Source organism: Zootoca vivipara, chromosome 8, assembly GCF_965207765.1.
Source record: "Zootoca vivipara chromosome 8, rZooViv2.hap1.1, whole genome shotgun sequence".
NCBI classification, from domain to species: Eukaryota; Metazoa; Chordata; class Lepidosauria; order Squamata; family Lacertidae; genus Zootoca; species Zootoca vivipara.
The window spans coordinates 49023086-49042904 of record NC_142591.1 but is presented as its reverse complement, the minus strand read 5'-3'; the positions used below and the strand labels follow the sequence as shown (position 1 = coordinate 49042904).

The 19819-nt window shown below is 41.5% G+C and overlaps 1 protein-coding gene across 1 annotated transcript in view; it reads right to left on the bottom strand.

The window, feature by feature from the left end:
* Positions 1 to 19819, bottom strand: part of SNTG1 (syntrophin gamma 1) — a 237163-nt gene that overhangs the window by 88920 nt on the left and 128424 nt on the right. The window contains exons 7-10 of the mRNA XM_060277843.2: positions 19168 to 19224; positions 15068 to 15125; positions 13459 to 13502; positions 13304 to 13345 (exon numbers count right to left, since the gene is read on the bottom strand). Coding sequence (XP_060133826.1) covers positions 13304 to 13345; positions 13459 to 13502; positions 15068 to 15125; positions 19168 to 19224 — 201 coding nt within the window. The remainder of the gene's footprint in view (positions 1 to 13303; positions 13346 to 13458; positions 13503 to 15067; positions 15126 to 19167; positions 19225 to 19819) is intronic.

The window sequence follows — 19819 nt, the reverse complement described above, 5'->3', positions numbered from 1 at the left end:
TGGTTTTGCATGAAAAAGCAAGGGTTGAGATGGCTGAAGATCGCTTATCATGTATAATGAGATAAGAACCCGATATCTCTGTTCAAACCAGGTCCCTCCATGGTTTTGAGCTTGGTGATAAGTTGCAATTCAGCAACTTCTCTTTCCAGTCTATTTCTGAAATTCTTTTGTAGTAAGACAGCTACTTTGAGATCTTGTATAGAATGTCCTGGGAGATTGAAGTGTTCTCCTACTGGTTTTTCTGTCTTCTGGTTCCTGATGTCAGATTTATGTCCATTTATCCTTTGGCGTAGGGTTTGGCCTGTTTGTCCAATATAGAGAGCTGAAGGGCACTGTTGGCATTTGATGGCATACACAATGTTAGAGGATGAGCAATTAAATAGTCCTGAGATGGTATGATCCAACATACCATCTCAGGACTATTTAATTGCTCATCCTCTAACATTGTGTATGCCATCAAATGCCAACAGTGCCCTTCAGCTCTCTATATTGGACAAACAGGCCAAACCCTACGCCAAAGGATAAATGGACATAAATCTGACATCAGGAACCAGAAGACAGAAAAACCAGTAGGAGAACACTTCAATCTCCCAGGACATTCTATACAAGATCTCAAAGTAGCTGTCTTACTACAAAAGAATTTCAGAAATAGACTGGAAAGAGAAGTTGCTGAATTGCAACTTATCACCAAGCTCAAAACCATGGAGGGACCTGGTTTGAACAGAGATATCGGGTTCTTATCTCATTATACATGATAAGCGATCTTCAGCCATCTCAACCCTTGCTTTTTCATGCAAAACCATTTGCAGTCGTTTGCGGTCATCAACAGCTATCAGTCAGTCAATCACCCATTTCCACCACCCTTCTGGGTGATCCCCCCTCCCCATCCCCACCCCTCCCCACCCCTTCTCTACATAAGTGCCTGGAAACTTCCATTTCACTGTATCTGAAGAAGTGTGCATGCACACGAAAGCTCATACCAAAATAAAAACTTAGTTGGTCTTTAAGGTGCTACTGAAGGAATTTTTTTATTTTACTTCATATTTGGATGACAGGAAACAGCCTTATACCAAGAACCCCTTGGTCCACCGAGCTCAGTATTTTCTGCTCTGACTTGGCAGTGAGTCTCAGGTGTTTCAGGTAGGTTTATGTTCCCCAGGCCTACCTTGGAAATACCAAGGATTGAACATGGGACCTTCTGCCTGTAAAAGTTGTGCTAGGCTATTGAGCTATAGCCCATCCCCACAGAGAGCTTTATAGATTTTTCTAAAAACAAAGGGCTCCCCTATTTTCTGCAAATACTTTGAGCAAGTGAGATGATTTTACACCTGTAGGTTGATTAACAACTCTAAAATGAAAGAAAAAAAAATACTGGGTCAGCATTCTAGCAGTGCGCTGAAAAAAATGAAAGCAACTAGATTAAATTGTTCAGGGTGTTCACTGATGAGCGTAACGGTGATGGCTTGAATGCATTGGAAACGATAATGCCTATCACAATTCATCTTTAATTTTGTCCCATTGCAGCTTTTACTTCACTTCCATTTCATATTCCTAATTAGGCAATAATCCCAGAGAAATCCATTCTTGCCAATGGTTAATTGACATTCAGAGTGCAACTTCTATTTCTATTATAGCCATGGTTTTTATAGCTGGAAATATCTGAATGGCACTTTCTCCCTTGGACACGAATCTGCAATATCAACAACAAAAGAAAAACTAACATGATATTTAAGGTGTCACTGGCCTCGTTCACAAGTCAAGCTATGTCAAGCTATGGCTGCATTGATCCTCCCCAATTGTTCTGCTGCTAGTCTGCACTGATTTTAGCATAGAACTCAGGTCCATGATTTAGCTCTCCTGGGCAAACCACCAACTGTAAACCATAGGACACGTTTTCGTTGCAGCTCAAGTTAACCTGGAAAGAGCTATAGAACAAGCCTGGGCTTGCCAATCTCCCTTCTGGAAGCACCAGAAACTTGTCTGGAAGAGCAAAGTGAAACACAAGATCACAGTTGTGTGGAAATTCTGTTGCGTGTTCAGACCCAGAGACCTCCCCCCTAAATAAAAACACATTTTACTCAAATTTTAGTTTTGGTTTTTGGCAGAATTTAGGCCACAACTTTATTGATTACAGAAAGGTGAGTGGTTGCATAGGCTCTGATTCGACTAGCTCCCTACACTCTTGCAAGTAGCACTGACCCAGAGCTCCATCATAGGTCCAAGGGTGAACACCTGAGACAGGTGAAAAGCCTGGGAACAGATTCTGTTCACTCACCAAATGCTCCCCTGGACTCAGGCATGGGCAAAATCCCCTCTCGGGTGTTGACCAAACCAAGTTGAGTCCCTGGACTTCTTTAACGGAATACACTTCACATAGGGATGGCGAGACCGCTCTCCCATCCCTATCACATGAACCAGTGCTTATCCGCAACCTTACAAGTTGTAACAACCACAACCTTACAAGTTGCGAAACCCAAATGGCAACAGCCAATCAGCCAAGTGGGGGAAATGCCTGCCGTGCCCCTGTCCCAATGAAAGACAACACAACGGCATAGCAAGGTCAATTGCAAAATTGCCCTAAAATTAGGGAGAGGTGGGAGGGTGTTCCGATGCACAAGCCGAAAGAGGAAGCTCTGGGACACGTGCATGGGTATATATAGGTCCCTCAATCTGTTTAGACTGCACCCCATTGGCCAAATTAAACCCAGCAACGAGGGACCTACCAATCAGGTGTTGTGGCTATCCAATATACCCACCCACAACCAGGAGGTCAGTCTCCAGGTCTCACAACAACACATGCCCTCTTTTAGGGAGGACACGATTTTTGAACAGGCCAAAACTAAATAGTATTGAAAAACAAAATCTGTTTTATTTGCTGTTAAGAGATGAAACTAAAAAGCTGCTAAACAAGTTTATGCAGAATGAGCAGCTTAGGGGAACAGAGATAAGAGGAAGCATCCTCTAAAGCAACATCCAAAGAAATGTAAGAAGAGAGATTTGGAGAGGGGAGCCCTCATCCTTAGAATGAGTGTGTGTGTGTGTGTGTGTGTGTGTGTGTGTGTGTGTGTGTATGGTACTATTGGTGCTCTTAGGATCCTCTGAGGATGAGAAGTGGTGAATAACAAAGAGGATGGTACTGAACATCAGTGGAAACTGGGTCACAAGGAAAACAGATTGTTGCCTACCTTACAAAACTACCACTTTACAAAACTACCACCAGCTTTCCTTTTTCATGCCAGACTCAGAAGGGAGTAGGTCAAATATTTTTCCAATCATAGCTGACATTAAATGATAAAACAGTGAGAAAAGAAAATTGCCAAGTATCTATTTGCACTCTTCCACACAATTACAATTTGACCCCACCGAAACTTTTGAGAAAATAGGTACTTAGCAATACAGTTCAGAAAAACCATTATTAAAGTACGTCTTGTTTACAATACACTATTAGGTCAATCATAATTTGGTCATTTAGTTGCTGGTAATTATTATAATTTGCTTATTGACATGAATTAGTGGGTGGAAAACTGCAGTTGGTGCCAATCTTGCAACAGTCACACAATACTGGCATTAGCTTTGCTCGGATAATATCCCACGCCCACTACTTTTGGAATTATGCTCAAGGTGAAATCAGAAGTTGACATCATACTTAGGCACTCTGAAAAAATGATAGGCTGAATAAGGAGACTGAGTGCACATTTGAAAACAGGAGTTTTCTGCTACTCACTGCAATGCCTGCAGGGTGCAACAGCCCACAGAGTACATTCAGGAAGATCTGGGGCTTCGCAAGACTTTACCGGGCCTTGCAATTGCTGAGGCAGCCCAAAATCTAGAGCTACATGTGGAGCATATTCCTATGTTGTCTAGGTAACACATTCTCTCTTCCAGATAACGGCAGACAATGAATCTTCTACAGCACAGGACAAAGGAGAATGTGCTTCTGGCTAAGGAGTGTACTTCCTTTCTTAACACACTTGAACAGTGACAGTTTTATTGTCTACCCAGAAAGTACATTGCCATAACAGAAGTGTTCCACCTAGTTGCCTGATCATCTTCTTCACTGCATGGTCACAGAGTGGTCACAGAATGGCATGATACTTTCATGGCTACATGACCACAGGCTAGCTAGGATCAGTCAGCAAGGGAGATGATAACATGATGCCAGAGGAGAAGGAAAATGATAGTCATCAAAGGAGGTGACATGCTTTTTGGGGGGATGGGGGCATTTTGCCCTAAAGGTTTTTGCTAGTGATCATTTGGCTCAGCCTTCATTTTGTGATCCCAGAGTGTTCTGCAGCATAATGGGTTACATCCAACTAAGTTTTACGCAAGTAGACGTATGCAAATTACTAGACCCAAGTTAGTTGTGTTCATTAATTTCAATGTGTCTACTCTGAGTTGCAGTATTGGTTACAAATCAGTTAAGACAAGTACAGACGGGGGGAAAAACAGTGTTGAGAAGTTCAGTCGTACAGGAACCTAGAACTGAACCGATAACAATTATAATGCATTTTCATACCCTCCAACATTTCTCTGATGAAAATAGGGACGTCCCATTCAATAATGATAATTTTGCCATTTATACCCCACACATCTGACTGCATTGCCTCAGGTCTCTGGGCAGATTCCAACATATATAAAAACATAATTAAACATTTTTAAAAACCTTCCATATACAGGATTGCCTTCAGATGGCTCGGGAGTCTAATAACTCCATACCCTCCAACATTTCTCCAATGAAAATAAGGACATCCTAAAGAAAAGTGGGACATTCCAGGATCAAATCAGAAACTGAGATGGCATCTCTAAATCAGGGACATCCCTGGAAAATAGGGACAATCAGAGCGTCTGTAATTTTATCATTATCCATAAAATACAAATACAAAATGTATATATTTATCTATACTGGTGGTTAGTATGTGGATATATTAAATTTCCAATATGTTATCTAAGTCTGGCACACACAACAGATGGTGTTTGTACATGCATAGATATTAATTCACTTATTACTTATCAGGGGTGTGTGATTCAGCTCATTCATGACTTGCCCAGATGCAGCTGAAACTTTAAAAATGTGGGATCCTTTTGGTTTAAGAGTAAAGTGGACCAGTAGTACCCTCCACCCCTCTCACCTTCTCTCTCTCCCCACCTCTCTCTGGGCTGGCTCTGCCTCATAGCTTGACAAGAGACACATGCCCTTTTCTAGGCTTTGGAGGTATGAAAGACTGCATGCTTCTGAATCCCAATTGTTGGGAATCACAAGTCAGTAAGAGTGCTATTCTGCTCAGGTCCAGTTTTCTGCTTCTCATAGGCATCTGGTTGGCCATTGTGAGAACAGGGTGCTGGACTAGATGGGCCACTGGCCTGATCCAGCAGGCTCTTGTGTTCTTAAGAGCCTTGGAGTCAGAGCCATCCAGTACTGCTAAGTGGCCCAAACAAAGGGCTTTTAGAAACAGGTTTTGAGAACTTAGCCAATGAGTGAAGAAAGGCCAAACCTGTCCAAACCTATTTATTTTGCTCTTCTTATGCTATTTCTGTGGGTATCAGATTTTCACTCATATTTTACAAAAGCGACTAGCTAGAGTGGTTGGTTAAATGCTTCCTTGGAAAAGACCTATTTTAGGACTTCGTATCCAGGATTGCTTGTCTCAAAAATAGGCCAGTGGCAGCAATTAAAGGCCAAACTAGGCACAATGATTTTCATTTTGCTACTTAGCAGCTCCTAAAGGACTGCCTTGCTGACTGGGGGGAGTGGTGCTCTGGGAGATGGTCCTAACCATTTCCTTCCATGCTCCTTCTGTAATCTAAATCCACTTCCCTCAGAAAGCAAAACCCTATTGTTATCTCCACAGGGAGGGGAAAAACCTTTACCAAAGTCTGTTAAATTGATGGCAGGGTAAAACTACATTGCACAATTTACAGGAGATAAGTCTCTTTTTTTAAAAAAAAAATAAAGATTGTTTCACATACCCTCCAACATTTCTCCGATGAAAATAAGAACGTCCCATTATTTACTAATAATGTTACTATTTATACTCCACACATCTGACTGGGTTGATCCAACCTCCTGGGCAGATTCCAACATATATAAAACATAATAAAACATTGAACATTTAAAAAACCCTTCCTTATACAGGATTGCCTTCAGACAGCTTGGGGGTTAGGTAACTCCAAAGCCTCCAACATTTCTCTCATGGAGACAAGGACATCCTCAGAAAAGTGGGAAATTCCGGGATCAAATCAGAAACTGGGACAGCTTCTCTAAACCAGGGATGCCCCTGGAAAATAGGGACAATTGGAGGATCTGGGTGAAGGCAGCAGAACCCCACTTCCACAATATTCAGCCTCATGGGGCTTGAGACCAGTTAACTTAGTGTGTTACCTTTCCCCACAGAAGCCTATTTGAAGGCTTCCATCTGTGTGACTTGCACTTTTACAAGTGCCACACAGTGTCTGTTCCACATTTGCCAGGGGTTTGCCAAGTGCAGCACCTGCACTTTGGAATACGCTGCCTAATGACGTTAGGTAGGCACCCTCACAATACTGTTTTAGACACCTGCGTTCGGGGTGAGCTCCCATTGTTTGGTCCCTGCTCCTGCCAACCTAGTAGTTCGAAAGCACGTCAAAGTGCAAGTAGATAAATAGGTACTGCTACAGCGGGAAGGTAAACGGCGTTTCTGTGCGCTGCTCTGGTTCACCAGAAGCGGCTTAGTCATGCTGGCCACATGACCCGGAAGCTGTACGTCGGCTCCCTCAGCCAGTAAAGTGAGATGAGTGCCGCAACCCCAGAGTCGTCCACGACTGGACCTGATGGTTAGGGGTCCCTTTACCTTTTTAATAACTTATTTCAGCAGGACCACCCAGATATATAATTTAGTTACCTATACCTGTTTTAAAAGTTTTAATGATTTTATCTTTGTATATATATTTTTGTGTGTGTGTGCATGTTTATATATAGACATACATACAGACACTACGGTTTTATGCATATTTGTTTTTAACAGGACACTGGATTTTCAGCTGTGTTTTATCTCCAATTTCATTTGTGCACCACTTTCTTCTTGTTGTTTTCTCAAGCAGTTTATAAATCTTCTAAATAAATGGTAAAGCAAACGAAACCCCAATAAAATCCTAATAATAATAATAATAAAATCATAATAATAATAACAACAACACAATTAGCTGACATCAAGTCTGATTTGGCCCTAAGAAACAGCCTTTGCCTATAAGGGGTACCCCTGCATCCCCCCAGAAAAAAGCACTGCCTATAAGTAAATATACTGTGGAGATGTGGACTGAGGGTCCTATCTAAATGTGACAAGAAGTTTCAAGGTATTAGAATGTTTTTTTTAAAAAAATGAAAAGAAGTCCACAAAACTTTGCATTTGATACTAATACAGCACATTAAAATACACAGCATATTTTTGCACTGCCATCAATTTAACAGACTTGGAGAAAGTTCATATTCTGTGAAAACAACAGCTTGTGAAGCACTCCAAACAACAGCACCTTCCATTGTAACATACACTCATTAGATACGGGCCAAAGCTCTCTTGGACAGGGAAATTAAGACAGAGAGGCAATGATATGACCTGCCTTTGCATGCATCAAATATCTGTTTGAAGCAGATTTATAATTAGGTTTTTGTTTATTTTTCTTTCATGCACTTTTCTTTGAACTCACAAACAGCAGAGCTTCAGGATAATACATGAAAGGGAGAAAAATGTGTTTGTTTCCCAGGAAGGAGGTGGCTATGGCCACAGGCCAGCCTGTCTGTTGAGTCGCATGGTGCTTGTCTCAGGCACCAAGGAAGGTGGGAGTCGAGAAGTGACATGAACTCAATGTGGGAGGGAAAACATTTGTGGATCGGTATAGCTTAAAAAAGATTTAAAACATTGCTGGTGTGTATGTGTGTGTGTGTGTGTAATTCTATCCCTTCATGATTGAGCCACACAACAAGATCTATCACAGCCTCTTTCAGCCCAAATACCTGAGATCTTTCTAACTGTAGATAATAACGAATGAATATGGTCCTTCTACAGACAAATAATGGTTCTGTCACCACATCCTCTCCTTCTACCACCACTTTTAAAATTCCCAGATTTGATATATAAATATAACTAACTGGGGAAATGTCTTGCAACAATATTAGGGGAGTAACTAGAAACAACTTATCTCCCCACACGCCCAAGGCCAGGCCAGCCTGAGGAACCAGGTGCACAGGAAAGACAGACGGCTTGCTTCTATAGGAGGGTAAGATGTGATGGTCAGGCAACAGGAAAGGGACCACAAGCAGTGACTCATGGAGGAATGCCAAAGCAAGGTTTCCCCATTGGGAAGATGAGATGGGAAATGGAGAAATCCAGCCTATTCAGTGCCTGACCTAAACAGACATCCAATCCCCCACGGGATTCATGGGACAGTTTATTCCATTTTCCCAATGTTTTCCTAACTGTTATTTTCTGCGTTATATTTAAGCTTCGACAATACTCAGACCAAGTTTAGCACTCATTTCTGTGTTCTTTGCAAATGGTTCCCCCCCCCCCCCGGAAGCCAATAACATTGAAATGAGCTGTCAGGGGATTGCTGCGGCTACTCCCGAGTAAACACGCTCCAGTCCGTTCTGTCTTTAACGGTTTTATTGTGCATAGTATTTACAGTGCAGAGATAGCAGAAATCAGGACCTCCTAGTCACTTGCAGAATCCTGCAATGGTGCCCTTCTGCATAAAAGCTTGGGAACCCCGAAATGCCGCCCTCTAACCTTGCGTTTGGGTGCGCGTCTCAATTCGGGCGACGGAAGCGGTTGTGCTCTCACTCCTGCTTGTTGGCTGGAGTGGTGCAGGGGCTCTGATACATCGCTGAGCCTTGCCTCCTCCACTCCGCTCCCATCCTCATTTCCTCCCACTGCTGCTGCTCTCGCTGGGCGAAATGCTGGTCAGGATGATGGGGGGAGGCTCCCTGTAGGGAGTCCCCCTGACATGAGCACTAAAATATATTCTGCTATACTTCCAGAAGTGGTTTCTTGTGTTGCATGAAAGTTCAGTTTAACAGTTAAGGATACACCATGAGAATTGAATAAACTGCCATGTGAATGCAGCCAATGAAGAGCAAATGGGTCACTCAATGGATCCCAATTGATTTGGGGGTGAGCCTCTTTCTACTCACCCCTAAGGAGGCCTCTGCAACGTATACATACCAGATGTGGCAGGGCAGAAGCAGCAAGTGATGGGAATCTGGGGCCAGGCACAGAGGTGAACAATTTGATGCCCACAGATTAGAGATGCCAGATGGGGGAGTGGGCATTTGGGCTGTGTAGGACATGAGCTCTGTAGCTCTGTAAGATAGAGCAGGAATAGCTGCATAGTTGAAAACAGAAGAGGGAAGAATAGCTCCAGGATCTGATAAGCATCACAGTGGAGGAGTGGAGGGCTCAATCAAAATATTCTGCCTAGGATGTCCTGTTCCTTGAATATTGCCACAGTCCTTTTTACTGAAGTGCCCCTCTCAATTTTCTAAAGACGTTTCTCAGTCCAGTCATTACTGATTCATTTATATCTGCTTTGTTTCAATTGCTGCAGGAGAATTGTCATCTATAAAAGTATCCAGTCATGTATTACAGAGGGTTGAACTAGATGATCCTCAGGGTCCATTCCAACTCTACCATTCTATGATTCTGTGGCTGAAGGTTTGCAAACAAGTACCCACTTTACATCCCTGCCTAAGGTTTTGGTTAAGCATTTGTCAGGTGCTAAAATATAAGCATGGCTGGCGGTGCAAAATATTACTGAAAAGAAATATTAATTCTAGAAAGCATAATCAGGTTAACAAGGGTTCTGGCATAATTTCACAATCATTTCATATCTTGCTTCATTGACTCTGAACACAAAACAATGACATACTAGCATAGCTGTATGGCACTGCACTCAAAAATACAACCAAACCTTTTCCTGAAGCCCCAATATCTCATTTTGCTCCCACAGAGAGATTTTCTGCATTAGCTTAACTACTGACTAAAGTAATCTGATCACTGCTGGAACACCAAGGCTCGAAGACACAGTAAATAAAAATCTCAGTTTTAGTATACAGAAGCCTAGCAAAGGATTAAGCTGCTTTTGCAAACAAATCAGACTCTGAAAGTTGATGAGCCATAAATGAAATAAGCACAAAACTAAAAAGGAAGTACAGCTCCAAGAAATGGGATTAGGAAAATAACTTAATTCGTTATTGAACCTCATATAATGCAATATACAATTAAAAAGAAAAGAGTTTCTTGAGGAAATCAGTAGCTCCTTTACATTACTGTTTGATGCACAATTTTCTAAGAGTCTATAACTCTTCTTTTTTTTTTTTTTGGACATACTTTTTATTAATTTTACAAAATACAAAAAAGCAAAAAAAAAAAGGTACATACTTAAACCCCTTTTCCACCTCCTTCCTACCCACCCACATGGGTCCTCCCCTGCCACAGAAGTATCCCATGTATGTGAACAGTCAGAGATGGTCCATTTTATGCTTGGGTTTCTGTCCTCCCCCCCTCCCCTGACCCCAAAGCCCCCCCCTGCCACCAGGGAGCTCCAGCAAACCAGGGCAGTACGCAGGAGGACATCCATCCAACCATCTATTGTCATACCAAAAAAAAAAAAAAAAAAGAGAAAAATAGAAATAGGAAAAAAGGGGGGGAAAAAAAAGAAAGGGCGAAAAAAGAAAGAACAATACAAAACAAAAATTTTTTCTTGCATTCATAGTTGTAAAACCATATTTTGTGGGCTTCCCCTCCCCCCCCCTTCCCCGGTTTTCATCCCTTTTTTATCATCTGCAACAGTTTCTTACTTTATAAAAATACACCTTTGCATCTTATACAACTTATAAATCAATTATTAACATTTTCATCTAATATTCAAATCACTGAGAAATCAAACTCCCATTTTCTCTTCCCGTGCCTAATTTTTTGTTTTTTCTCCCTCTATAAGCCTCCATATTTTCACATTTTCCAAAATCCATTCACTTTTAAAACTATAACTATTCTCAATTTAACCTTACATCCCCGATTGCCGGCTTCCCCCCCCAATCCAGCAAATTCCAAAATCAGCAGACCAGTTATAAACCTGTTAATCCATCCTTAATCACAACATCACTTTCCCTTCACCCCACCCCCTGTTTACAGTCTTTTGTCATCCAGGCCACCATACAGGACCCCTGAATTTCTTCTCTTCTCTGCATATTTTTTCCTTCTTCCCTGTGGGCGTTCTGGAGTTCCAATGATACCAATCGTGCCCCCCTCAAAAGCAGGGCACTCCATCCAACTTTTTGTAGAGTAGAGTCATCATTTTTTTCGTGGTGTGCTTCATTTTGTGTTGAATCATCACAATCCTCATCTTCTTCTTTTCCTTCCCCATCATTGTCATTCTCACATTCATCTTTTTCAGTGTCAAAAGCTTCATCTCCTAAAAAATCATATTCCGCCATCACCTCCTGGAATTTTTCCTGTAACTCTTGCCGTCGTGTCTCCTCTTGACATAACTCTATTCTTGTTTCCCACATTAAGGTCAAAACAGACCGCTGGAACTCAGGGGAACCCTTTTTTATTGACATATTTCAGTCCTGCCAAGGTCAAAACTTGTCACGTGGGGTGGAATATGATCACAGTTTATTTTTCGACTCCATTTTAACAAGCTGGCTGCATTCTTCAAGTCTTATTGACAATAAAGTTCGAACTCACATTTCACAAACACTTAAGCCAAAAAAGAAATTCCACAAAGTCCAGAAATACAAAGTGAAGTAAAATTTGACTTATAAATCCTGACAACTCACTGGGTTGTCTGGGCTGCCGGCTCCCGAGTGGAAAGGTTTTTTCTTAAGCTGTACCTCTTATTACAGGGCAGTCATAAACCGCAGTCTCTCTCCCCTTTTCACCCTGCATCAAAGGGGAGATTCTCTTTGATGCCTTTGAGGGATCCTTTGAATTGTAAATCTTCTGTTTATGGCTTCGGGTTTCTATTTACTGTCTCTTTTGTTGCCGTGGGGGGGGGTGGCTTCCTCTTTTCTCCCCTCTCTCCCAGATCCAAATTGTTTTATAATAATCCAAATCATGAGGTTACTTACAGTCTTTTCCAATCGTTTTATTTTCGGAAGAATCCAGCGCTCTCCGCCTTCGGCTTGAAGCTTCTCCCTGCTAGAATAACGTTGCCGCTCAAAATGGCCCCCGCGACTTCTACCCTCCTCGCTCCGGAGCTCTTATTAGAGCTAGCCGAAGAGTTGGGGAGTCCGGATTGGGTCTGTGCCGAGCAAATTGCCCTCGGGACGCCCTTCCCGAGGTTCTAAGGGGCGCAGCGTCGCTCTCGCTGCCCTCCCCACTCCTAGCAGAGACGGGCCGTCTCGGAGACGAGACGAAGCCCCGCCGATCGACGCTGGCGCTGAACCCGGAAGCCTATAACTCTTCTTTTTAAAAGAGCTATAATTCTCTTGAATTTACATCTTCAAAGCATTCTTAAATCACTCAACTATGCAAGACATCTTATCTTTTAGAGCGGAGCTGGGGAACCTGTAGCCCTCCAGATGTGGCTAGACTACAACTCCCATCATATCTGACTATTGGTCATGCTGGCTGGCGCTCATGGGAGTCGTAGAGCAGAAACATCTTGATGGCCATAGGTTCCGCAGACCAAACTGGGTGAGAACAATTAGCAATTGTGTGAACAGCTTTGAAAAAGGAAATAGGATGTGTGAGAGAGCCCAGTCTAAATTGAGACCTTGTAGGGGTGGGGGAGGAGATTTAACTATTTACGCCATGCTACAGTCCCAATCCAGATTTGCCATACCCACGCATGAATTTGCACTGGGGTAAATGCTTCTACTGGCACCTCAACTATACTGAGCTGTTCATATAAAGGGGTTCCACTGTAGACATCTGTGCTAAACGTGTTAGTGCATGATGTTGGGGGTGGGCCCAGTACCCTGACCCTCACGTCTCCATTTATACACAAGAACTTTCCACACATCTGGTATGTACAGGGAGCTCTACTTAAACAGACATGATAGTATTGCTTAAAGGAGGTACACACAGCACACCAGAAATAAAGGGCCTACAAATCCTAAGAAAGCAGAGGCTCCCTTAGGCTGTAACACAACTGAGGTCAGTAAACCATTTCTATGGTGAAGTTACAATATTCAAAGGTTAGATCATTTAGCAATCTTGGATCATTTATCTACTTACAGAGCATAATGATGAACACTGTGACAGAAGTGCAGCTATGCTGACTTATATTAAGAACCGCAATGGTTTTTAGAAAAGGAGTATAAGCTCACCACTTCTTCATGCCTGCATTTTCTTACATTAATTCCATTAATCTGTTGAGTTTTAAAAAAAAGAAAAGACAATTTTGAGCATTTGGCTTCACTTAGGTTAGAATTCACATTATACTTGAGACTAAAACCTGGCAAAAGTGAATGGGTTTGCCTACCTGTAGAATTGCATCTCCTATGAACAGCAAGCCTGAGAGTTCCGCTAAAAAGAAAGAGAAATAAAGGAAAGGTGTGCTTTTCATTTCAACCTTTCCTCTATATTTTTCCATTAGCTGCATCAATGGAGCAGGATGTGAGCAGGACAATGAGAAATAGGTGACAAAAGAAAACAAATTCATGCCAGGTTTCATATTTCACATTTACATAAATAATTAATATTTTCTGAAAGTATTATTGGGGAAATTTATTTCTCCTTTTGCATCTAGGACATGTTTCTAGTCTTGAACCCTGAAAATGTAAAGAACAGCTGCAGCTCTTGTTTCTAAATACAGTATCAGGATTCAAGGCTGCAGTGGATCTTGTGATCTGAGTGACATTTTGTAGAGATTTCTTGTCGCGGTCACTTGCCATCCAGTTTCTGTGCTTTAAAAAAATCTGCACAAAATACATTTAAATATAAATCTCTGATCTCAAACTAAACATGTTAAATGCATGTTTTGTTTTGTTTGAGCTAAGAAGCATCACAACTCTCAGAGAAGTATAAACTCAGATGGACAGCTATGTTCCAATCTGCACATTAGTCTGTGATGTGCATTCAGCCTCATAGTGCTCTACCTCATAGCTCTAGCCAAAGAAGGGAACTGCTATGGAATTTGCTCTTGCTGGCCACAACTTGACTGAAACCTAATTGGATACATATGAGTGCACCCTACGCTTCTGGGGTGTTTTGTTGTGCAGATGTCGCTCCATGAAAACAGAAGCTTCTCATTCATTTTGGGAATGCTTGGCACACTGCATGCGCACCACAGCTACAATCATCTGTGCTGTACATATTAAAAGGTTCAGGGACAATAATTAGGCTTGTATCGAAGAGGGTTTTAAAGCACATGAGGCTAAAATTCACAAAGGAAATTCTATTTTACTTTAAATGTGCAAAGTGTGAGGAAGGGTTGCAGGCCCAGTGCTCCCCACATCTGCCTTGTGTCTCCAACATTTACACATGCGGCAAGAAGAGAGCCCTGTCTGAAATCCTGGATGGCCACTTCCTGTTACTGTAAGCAATCAGGGGCAGAGGAAGGGGTGTGGCGGGGGCGGGCCGCCCTGGGTGTTACTGCTGAGGGGGTGACAAAATGCTGCGTGCCACTCACCACAGGGCCTGCAGCATGTCCGAGCCACACATCTCTCCTGGGAGTGTCACAGTGGCTTGGGCACTCACAGGCTACCGCTGCCCCAAACGGTCCGCCCACCGCTGCCCCCCTCCCAGCTGTAGGGCGACTGAGTGGGAGGAGGCAGGCAGACTCCTTGGAGGCCCCATGGAGCGTCCTGCCCTGGCTTGCCCTACCCCCGTGAGTGGCTGGTCCTGCAACTCAGGCGCCCAATCGGCTTGCTCTGCCACTGTAAACAATACCAAACTAGATGAACCAATGGATTTGACCCGACATGAAGCAGTTTCATAAATTCCTAAAAAAATATCCTGCCATGCACATTCATGGTCCAGATTTCAATTTTTCCCTTAAATATTCAGTTATTCCTCTCCCGCCTGAAATGTATAAATCTAGTGATGCTGTGCTGAATCCCCTGAGCAAAGAGCCTGGCATGCATACTTACCTCGTTGTTCTTTTGAAATTTTGGAAACAACCACTGGAATATTATGCTCCGCTCCGCCCTATGAGATGAAAATAACCACATTTTACTAAACCTGTTGTCAGTTTATAAATATTATTACATTTCTTTGAAGTTTTTACTTCATTTTAAGTTTGTTTTCTTCAAAGGGGTAAAGATTTTCTGTTTCACAATTCTGCTTAATAATGGGCATATGAATGCAATCAGCTCCATTGTTAGGGGGGGGGGGAGTCTGTTGGAAGGATCAGCAGACCGGGCTGTGAACAGAACAATGTGGAACTGTTGACAAAAGAAAGCAAACTCACTGCAGGTTCCCCCAGATTCTCCAGAGATTACCATATGCCTGAGCCCACTTTATAATAAGAAAAATAGGCCCAGTTCTGAAACAGTAGCCATGCTGCGATCATTTTGTCGTGCTGACAAGGAACAGATAAACAAAGCCATACAATAGAAAGCAAGAATATTGAACATTTGATTAAAATGAATGTGAAGGTTTTCTTTGCTGCTTTCCATTTTCTTTTTCTCATTGTAACATAGCACAAAAAGACAGTAGGAAAATGAATAAGAAATCTGGAAGAGATGAAAAGAAGAATTCTAAGAAAAGTAACAGGTTGTCCTTAAAAGCGGGGGAGGAATAGAAGTGGAAATCAAAATAAACTGCTCAATTTCTGTGCTGTGTTTTTTTATATAGAAAAATAAACAGAATAAAAAAAACACAAACTCTTCAACTAAATATGATTAAGCATAGTTTTAGTCCTTATGCTTTCTTCTTAGTAAGAGCTGTTCGGCAGTGGAATTTGCTACCAAGGAGTGTGGTGGAGTCTCCTTCTTTGGAGGCTTGACAGCCATATGTCAAGAATGCTTTGATGGTGTTTCCTGCTTGGCAGGGGGTTGGACTGGATGGCCCTTGTGGGCTCTTCCAACTCTATGATTCTATGATTCTATGATTTTATCCTAGAAGCAATTCTGAAACATCAGTGTTAATGTCAGATCTCATATTCTTCAAACAATGCCTTTATACTTTTAGCCTTGCCAGAAATGGCCACTTTGAAAGTATAAATTGGATTATTGCAGAAAGATTCAAATCTCTAGCCTTGTTCACCTTTTTCAAAGCAAGGTTGCACTGTTCAATTCACACAATGACTTCATCAAGCAACTCTTACGACCCCGAGTGTCATCAAGTGCAGCAAATGATAGTTGGTTCATATTGGCACACCCCTACACATTCCAATAGAGATGGTTCTTAGGGAAACACAGTATTAAAGAGATGGCAGAGTGAGGCATCATAAGAAAGAATGATCCATAAGGACAAATCTGTGTTGGCTTTGGGTGTTTTCAAGCAAACCTTCTTCTTCTTCTTAGTTTCAATATAAGCAGAACTACAACTATCTTGTCCAAAGGGGTCCAATGCATGATTGATTCTATTTGCAACATTCATAAGGCAACAGATACTGTTTTGGCAATAATATTTGGCTGCAGACTCTGTCGGACAGAAAGTTAACTACCGGTACCCCTGAACTAGTTTTCACCTGACTGGTAGAGCATCGTTAACTTTATGTTTGGGGTGAGGAGGGTGGGGTGCAGATATTCTCCCTTCACAGAGCAAAGGTTAGTGGTTGGGACTTCATGCACACAGAGAAATGAGAACACAGATTAGTGGGAAGCCCAAAGCAATGGCCAGTCAGCAACTTCGGGAGGAAAAATACAAGGAATGCTAGGAAATGACATAGTGGGAACTATTGTGGTGATTCTGAAGCTGGTCAGGAAATCAGAGTTAGTTGTTGGACACAGTGAGTATTTAAGCAGGGGCGAAACTGGGATTTATTTCATCCAGTCGAAGACCCGGTTTAGCACACACCCCAACAGTGACGTCTTAAGCATGTTGGGCACCCTGGCGCCGTGGTGCGGAGATCGCTCCGGCACCCCCGCCCCCTTTTCTTGACGCAGCTGGTGGGTGGGTGCAGCGTGCAGCACCCCCCTGGCAGCACGGCGCCCTGGCGCCCTGCGCCACCCAGCCTTCCCCTAGAGCCGGCCCTGCCCCCCAATGTGTATTTGCATATATACACACACAGGTGGGGAGCCTCAATGGATCCCCTCTGGAGGCTTCACCCGGGGCAAAAAACCTGGCAAGCCTCCTCCCCCCTTAGCTGCGGCTCTGATTTATGGAAAGGTTTGGAGTCCCATAAATGAGTTAGCCTGATCCAAGCCTACCCCTCTATCCCTTATGTTTGGGATGGGGACAGATGTTGCTGAACTACAACTCCCATAATCCTTGATCAGGTGGAAGGAAGTTCAACAGCATCTGGAGATGCAGATATTGAGAGGTTTGTGGGGATTTTCCTACAGCATGAGGTATGTAACTTGTAAATGCTTAGTTGATACGGGGAAATGAACAAGGAGAGAAAGAGAAATGCTAATGAAACAGATGGGAACCAGAAAAAAAACAAAAACCAGGACTCTCAGGACTCTTAGCTTCTATTTCCAATTTGACTAGCTACTAAGAACACAGGAAAGGGTCAAAAAGTAGGTGTCTGGAAACTAATAGTGTAGTAATGACAATCTCTGCCCCTCTTTTTAGGATATAGAGATATTTTTAGGCTTGCTGAATATAAGTATCAGGTTATGCATTTGTTTTTTTGTAAATACAGTCAACATCTTTTGAAGTGCATGAATGGACCAACATAGATTTTGAGAAAGTAGAAGTTGACCCTAAAATCCTACTGTCATTTCATGTGAATTCCTTCTGTTCTCCTATACCTGGTATTGTATGTCATTATGTCTGTTGTTAGCTCTGTTGTACAGCCAGGGATTCTGTTTCAGAACCCCAATTAAAAGCATGAACAGTAATTTGAGGCAATTAATATCATGATGGTAGACTGAGCAAGCTATCTGAAATTAACTGAATGTATGAAAGGTGAATACAATTTTTGGATATTGTCCAAAGTAATAATGTTCTTATGCTTATAAACCAGCGGAAATCTGTGTTGGGAAAAAAAAAGTTAATTGTATTCCAGTGCCTAGCATTCTGAACTTTCTTTAGCATCATCATAAATTATATAGTAGCTTTTAAAAAGAAAAGAAAAAGCTACCAGTGTTCCAATGTTTAAATTCTTAGTTCAGGCACGATTACACAACTTACTCTCTTTTCTGTTTCTAGACATGAAAAAAATAACAGCATGTAATGACTTTAAACAACAACAAAAAATCTTGTTCCCATTTTCATTCTTATGGGATTTTAGCCATAGTGCACTAATTAGCATTTGGTTTAATTAGGCAGTTCTGCTAAAATAAACACACCAGACTCATTTTAAGAACTGGAAAGTTTTGTTTTTTTTTCAAGTTCCTACTCAATGAGAATGCAAGAGAACTACCAGTACATTTTATGTTTTCCCCAAATCATATTTCATAAGTTCATTTTTGGGAAACATACATTAATGTTGTTTTGCACTCATAGACAACAGCTAAGATTTCTGTACTAGATTTTTTTTAAAAAAAAAGTTCTGTTCCAAAGAGATTTGTTGCTTTATATGGTGTTTCAGAGCTATGATGTACCATTTAAAATTATCTCCCTTTTTATGTTTCCTAAGCTTTTCTAAGGTAGATATTGGGGGGGGGAACCAATCCACATGTGGATTAATCATTCCATCTGTAATACAATGAATACAATGGAGAAATTGGGCTATTTTCAATCTTATTAGCAAGCAACTATGAAATTAATAAATAGTTTATTGGAACTCACTGGCTATTTAGTGAGCCTGCCATTGTGTTCATTAAGAAGTAATTAAAAAGGACAACTGAACAAAAGACAAGACTACACAGATGAAATATACTTTTAAAATATAGACCAAAATTTATAAGCACAAATACATCTTAATGGGATATTGCCCCTCTTGTTCTTCCATTAACTATGGGGAAAAAATTTTCAACTCTATTGTAAAGATATGCCAATGCAGACCTTTCAGGACTCATTGAAATTGCAGGTAATAATATAATCAAGCACCTTTTGATCTCATTAAATTCATTATTCACAAGACAAAGGGCATTTCTGATTGGCAATAGGAAACAGTTGGGAAAACGAAACCTACCTTTATACTTAATCCAAATCCTCCTACAGCTTGTCTTCTAATTGTTACAGTCCTTTCCTGAAAGAGTAAGCCAAGTTCAGTTCTATTCAAATTTAATATTTCTTATGAAAATAGGCTTGCACACTGTAGCTTCATTTTGGAGTTTTGAATTTCAACATTCAAAAAGAAGGAACTGCTCTTTCTGGGTTTTTTTTCTAATTGTAAAGTGAAAAAAATAGTTACAAAAAACAAATGTCAATGAGTTGCCACATGCAAACACTTAGTGCTATGCACTTTTTCTAAAATATGTGTCCACGTATCCAAAATAACACAGAGATTATTGTAGTCACTTTTCAATAGCATATAGGAGTATTTTCAGAAATGAGCCCCTCATATGTTCACATGAAGTGGGATGAAAACCCATCCTTATTTATCTAGTCTTACCTGCTGTTATACACCTAAGGGGATCACAATAATAACCAGACCATTTGCATGCAGAAAAAAATGCACATTCAATACTAATACCTCAGCTATATCATCGGAACACTAAAATAATCCTGACACATATACAGTGGGGACTGATCCACTGGGGCTACTGGATCACACCCCTCCCCTTGAAAATAGGAACAGATGTGTAGCTGAAAGCAATGCATGGATTTAAAAAAGTATAGTT